This window comes from Euleptes europaea, chromosome 6 (genome assembly GCF_029931775.1).
Source record: "Euleptes europaea isolate rEulEur1 chromosome 6, rEulEur1.hap1, whole genome shotgun sequence".
Classification (NCBI taxonomy): domain Eukaryota; kingdom Metazoa; phylum Chordata; class Lepidosauria; order Squamata; family Sphaerodactylidae; genus Euleptes; species Euleptes europaea.
Window position 1 is genome coordinate 104207054 of NC_079317.1, and position 6221 is coordinate 104213274.

The following is a 6221-nucleotide window of genomic DNA, read 5'->3' on the forward strand; positions in this document are numbered from 1 at the left end:
AAACCGCCGAATCGGGGGAAATTCGGCTGTTTTTCGGTTCAGGACAAACCGAATTGACAGCCCTAGATGCCACCCCAGTCCAGCGGCTGGCAGGCCAAAAGCAAAGTGACCGGGAGAGAAGCCACACGAACATCCACTCTGAATCAAAACAAACAGTTGCTGCTGCTGCTGCAGCTGCCGGACCCTGTGAGCGCAAAGCCATTCCAGGCAAAAGCGAGAACCCACTGACGGTCCTTTTTTTAATCCATTCTCCTCCATGCTGCTTCCTAACCCAAACATAATAGTGTAAAACAACCCCAAAATAGTAATAATCCCCCCATATAAACAAGTTCCACTCTGCACATTACTGACCTCTGTAGCCTGACAAATAAATCCAGAATGGTGTCACGCATCATGATTATAATACAGTGAAATATCACTGGGTTTGCACCTAATTTATTTTAATTATGTGTTTGCGCAAGGGGGCTTGGCACATGGGGCAAGAATCAAATGGATGGCCCAAAATTATACCCTCCTTCTGCACATAGTGGCGAGATGAATGCAGTCCCCGCCAAAGAGGTACGTTTTCTCCCCCCCCCCGGGAACTTGATTGAAACCTATGGGCGGGAAAAGGGGCAGGGATTTGTGTCCACTGTCAGTGTGATAATGGCTGAGGGAGGGGCCACAGTGATGGAAGCCCAACTCAAGTGGAGCCGAATACTGTGGGCTTGGCTGTTAATGAATAACCTCTGCCTCTGGCTTTCTCCGTTAACTCCACGCCCATGAATAGCATCAGCTGGCTTTGCTACAGCAGCAGGGGAAGGGATTTAAGCCATCAGTTAGGCTTGGCTGTTGTGCAAGCAACTTGTCACCAGCCTCCTTGTGTACCGGCCTTGTTTCCCTACTATCCTTTGGATTCCTGGTATTGTCAGGCCTGCTTTCCACTGCTCTCAGCAGCCTGTCAGACTGAGAATGTTTTGGTTTCGGTTCCACCAGGTGCCTCTCAAGGATGAGCCTGCTAACTGTTGAATTCCTGTTCCAGCGCTATCTCCCGTGGGAACGGCTCCTCGTTAGGAGGGGGGTTGCCATGACTCGTTGTGACTAATGCTTTCCCATATAGGTTCTGTACCGTGCTACCAGTTCCCATTCGTGCCAAATCTACCTGTTAGCTCTGTATACCTGTAGGTTTTCTAATAAATCAACTCTCTCTTGGACTCCTCGTCTGTGGATGTTGTTTGTGGGATTACCAGGGGGAAAGTGCTTACAGGTATCCTGACTTCTTGGACTGGCTTTGACTAACGCCTTCGACTTCCCTTGCTGGTATTGAGATCTTGGACTTTGCCTGAACTGTGAATGACATTGGACGGTTCCCCAGACTACGTTTCCAGCCCTCGCTCCTTGCCTGCACCACGACAATAGGCGTTTTATGGTCTGACTCATTAAAGTCAGCTTCCAGCAAGTGGCATGGCTTGTTGGCCAAGAGACTGTATTAACGGTTTAAATATAGGGGTGGATTTTGATAAAGGACATGAAGGGAAAGTAGCTCTATCAGAGAAATTCACAAAACCTATATTGCTCATCCTGTGTTGTCATTAAAACACAGTAATTGCATGTTACCCTCATGAAAATAGAAGGTCTCTTCTTTCAATCCTGCTATCGGATAAGCAGCAGGAGATTACCTGTAAAGTTGCCAAATTTGGTTGGCTGGTTCTTAAAATTAAGAAAAGGGGAATGGAGTATAAAGATGCCTTATGTAAATTCGTATTTTAATAAGATGTTTATTGGCAGTATGTAAGCTATTTTACTTATGGATTAATTGTGTTCTTATTTATATTCTGGTCTATGACTGTTTTAAATAAACTTGACTTGACAGTAACCAAATACAAACTGATATTTGGTGCCATCTAGTGGCTATTCTTCATAAAGTATATTTAATCTTCCACCAAAATGGATTTTATTTTTTGCCATCAAGTCACAGCTCATTTATGGCGACTCCGTAGGGTTTTCAAGGCAAGAGATATTCAGAGGTAGTTTGACATTGCTTGCCAGGGTCGAGACTGAGAGTGTGTGACTGGCCCAAGGTCACCCAGCAAGTTTCCATGGCAGTGTGCAGATTTTAATCTGAGTTTGCCAGATCCTAATCCAACACTTTAACCACTACACTATGCTGGCTCTCCAAAAGAAATAGAAAAATATTAATCTGTGGACTAGCATAGAGTACTGAATAAAGATATGGTATGTGCTTATATTATCCCATTCTTGTTTCTTTCTTTATTTTGTTTTGTTCTGTTTTGTTTTACTTGTGTGACCTTTACTAATCAAGGATTCAGTACCCCTTTTTTGTTACAATGAAGGAAAGCTGACAGTGATGGAAGGTGGCATTGTATAGCCTGATCTCAGATCTCAGAAGCTAAGCAGAGTTGGTACTTGGAACGGAGACCACCAAGGAAGACTCTGCAGAGGAAGGCAATGGCAAACCACCTCCACTTCTCAGGCCTTTTAAGCATGGCTGTTTCCCTCGTGGTCACCCCTCCAATGACTTCGGGTCTTTGTTTTGATTATGCATGCTGTTTCTGACCATCAGAGGTTGCCTCACTCTCTGCATTTCTGTTCATTTTACCCGCGTTTTCAAATCTGAGATAAAACAGGTCGCTGAAAACACGAGCAAAATGCGGGGAAACAGGGAGAGAGCGAGGTGACCTCTGATGGTCGGAAATGGCATGCATTATCAAAACAAAGACCTGAAGTTGTTGGATGGGTGACTGCGAGAAAACAGCCATGCATAAAAGGCCTCACTTGACTTAAAAGCTCCTTGCTGGGGTCACCATAAGTCGGCTGTGACTTGACAGCACTTTACAGTCACACCTACACACACAGGAATGCTGACAGCATATGGCCACTAGTTGCATATTTAGCCTTTGTCAGCTTTTGGATTCCTGCCCATATTTTAAAGTGTGGGCCAGAACTTTGGAGACTCAGGTACAAATCACCAGTCTCCATGGAGATCACTGCCAGTGCAATCCTAAACAGAGTTACACACTTCTAAGCCCATCATCTTCAATGGAATTAAAAAGATATACTTTTTTTTAGGATTGCACTGTGGGTGAACTTGGGCCAGTCATTATGATTCTGCCTTTCAATAATACAAAGTTGGGGAAAGCATTATTAGAGTTTTTGTTAAACATCAGAAATATTGTTATATTTCTGGAAAGATATTCTGGAAATATTGGAGCAATACTCCAACTGTTGCTATTACCGACTTTCCTATACAAAACGATAATTTTACGATTACCTCCTCCTTCCAGAAGCAGCAAGAGCAAGGAGGGAGGGAGGGTGAGTGAAGAGTTTCCAGTTCCCAGCTGGTCCATGGTACATCAACCCTTTAAAATTTAAAGGGCCGTTATTTCCAGGGGGAAGATCTAGCCACCAAACTCCAGAGGCCAGGTCTACCCCCACTGAAAAAAATGGCTCTCTTGTAAGAAGGATCTAGGGGTCTTAGTAGACCATACACTGAACATGAGTCAGCAGTGTTATGTGGTAGCTAAAAAGGCAAATGTGATTTCAAGCTGTATCCACAGAAGTACAGTGTCCAGATCACTCAAAATGATGGTGTCACTTTGCTCTGGTTAGACCTCACCTGGAGTACTGTGTTTAGTTTTTGGGTATACTGTTTCAAGAAGGATGTAGACAGGCTGGAACATGTTCAGAGGAGGGCAATGAAGATAGTGAGGGATCTGGAAACCAAGCACTCTAGTTTTCTCCAAATTCTGTAATTGACCTATTATGTGTCAAAGATGTCAGTATTGCCATAATTGCATCCTCATGCCTATGTAATAACAAAACCTTTTCAGTGAATCATAACTGTTCATCTTTGATCCCAGAGGTCAGACAACTGGGCTGCTATTTATGGTAGCCTCCCTTCCCCTACATGGAGTCATGAGTCTCTATCATAATAAGGGCCTGACACTCAAGCAGCCATTTCTAAGTATATTTTCCCAAAATAGTTGGAATAGGGAATCAGTTTTATTTTGATGTTTCTTATAATTTGGCAGGTATGAGAATTTAGAAACAGATTCAAAGAGAAACTGCACCAAGGTGACAGTTCATTCTCATGGGATTTACCAAAAGTCTAGAGCAGCAGCTTCCCCTTTTCATGGTGTTCCTTGTGATCTACCTTATCACCCTTATGGGGAATCTGGGGATGATCACATTAGTCAGAATGAACTTCCAGCTTCACACCCCCATGTATTTCTTCCTGTGCAACTTGTCTATCATCGATATCTGTTACTCATCTACCATCACCCCAAGGATGCTAATGAACTTTCTATCAGTTGGCAAGACAATTTCCTTCAGTGTGTGTTTTGTTCAGCTTTACTTCTTTGTTGCCTAGGTGTGCTCTGAATGTTTCTTGCTGGCCACAATGGCATATGACCGTTACATAGCTATCTGTAGCTCTTTGCTCTATTTATCCATTATGTCACAAAGAGTCTGTCTCCTCCGCTTGCTCCCGAGGATGGCGGAACATCTCGACCCCGGCACTATAAGCACCTTCCCTGGGCACACCCTTTTTCTTACGTCATGCCCAAGGACGGACAGAGAATGACTCTCCGCTCCCATCACCACAGCCAAAAATCACCCTCACTTCTCTGAAGGTGGGAGGGGGCGGTCATGTCCCTTTGGTTGCTGGTTCGTGTCTTACTGGCTTTACAAATGCCGTGAGTTGTTTTTAATACAGAAGGGGCCTAAACAGTTATTTTTTAAAGCAGGTTGCCATACTGTCGCTCCAACATCATTAGGCATTTCTTCTGTGATACTCCTCCATTGTTAGCACTGGCCTCTAATAGCTATGTTGCTGAAATAATCATTTCTTTACTAGCTGGTCTCACCACCATTGGGTCCTTATTAATCATCCTCCTTTCTTATATCTTCATTCTGTCTGCAATTCTGAAGATCCATTTGGCTCAAGGCAGACTCAAGGCTTTCTCCACTTGCTCCTCTCACCTTATAGCTGTCACTGTCTTCTATGGGACTCTGATATTTACATATATGTGTCCTAATACAAGCTACTCATTGGGTTGGGACCAAGTGGCTTCTTTGTTCTACACAGTAGTGGTCCCCATGATGAACCCTCTGATCTACAGCCTGAGGAACAAGGATATGAAGAAGGCCTTCAAGCAATCAGTAAACATAAAATTGTTTTCACATTGAATGCTAAAAATCAATAATTTCAGTTGTTATTGCCATAATAATAAAATCATTGTAAAACAAAAAGAATACAAGACACGCACACAAACCCTTACTCAAACCTACCCCACATAAGCTCCTTCCAGTTTTGGTACAAAAGGTGCGTATAGGGTTGTCAACTCTGAGTTGGAAAATTCCTGGAGCTTTGGGGGCAGAGTTTGGGGAGGGGAGGGAGCTCAGCGTTGATGGGATGCCATAGAGTCAACCCTCGAAAGCTGCTGTTTTCTCCAGGGGAACTGATCTGTGTAGTCTGTAGTCCTCTGCCATGCTGTCTGTTGCCTCATCTTCGCCGCCCTCAACCTGCAAAGCCCAGGTGTCAAGCACGAGGGGATACCTTAGAGCAGCAACGCGCCCATACACCAGCAGACACTTTGGAAGGGGGGCAGGACAGGCTCCTGAATGCCTCCATTGGGCTGTTTCCCCTGAGAGCTGGCCAGCCAGGCAGCCTACTCCTGAGAATCCACAGGTGAGGGTGTAGTGCTATCGGGGCGAGAGGTGCAGGAGAGGCAGCCCTAATGGTGACGGGCAACACCTAAGGGGTGTCGGCCCAAGAGGGTGTGTCCTGCATTGAGAGAGGCCAGGTGGTTCTCTGTTCTTGACAAAGCAGTGGGAGCCCTCCATGGGGGGGAGAGCTGTTATATGTGGTGGGGGCAGTAGTCATGGTGGGAGTCTTGGTGGTCGACATGGTGGGGGTCATGGTAGAAGTCATGGTGGGTTTGTGATCATGGACGTGGAGCTTGGCTGAAGCATGCCAGATGACAGCAGATATTCGGCTTCCAGGGTTGCCTCAACGCCTTCTCTGGAAATTGGCAGCTGGGGCCCATGACCCCCTGCCAGGGGAATAGCCACCTGATCGGATAGCTGTTACGGGCCCGTGCAATGCCCAAGGAGGGCAGCTGTGGAGGAGTAGGGAGCAGCCACGGCAAAAGAGCTGCAGCCGCATGCCTGCTCTTGGCTACAGGTGGCCAAGGGGTCAGGAGGGGAGTGCCACCGAACAT

The 6221-nt window shown here is 45.6% G+C and overlaps 1 protein-coding gene across 1 annotated transcript; it reads left to right on the forward strand.

Moving 5' to 3' along the window:
• The first annotated feature begins 534 nt into the window (after positions 1-534).
• On the forward strand, positions 535-5187 carry LOC130479630 (olfactory receptor 1019-like). The gene is given in 3 exon segments (XM_056852025.1): positions 535-558; positions 4082-4554; positions 4746-5187. Coding segments are annotated over 3 exon segments (939 nt in total).
• Positions 5188-6221: the final 1034 nt, after the last annotated feature.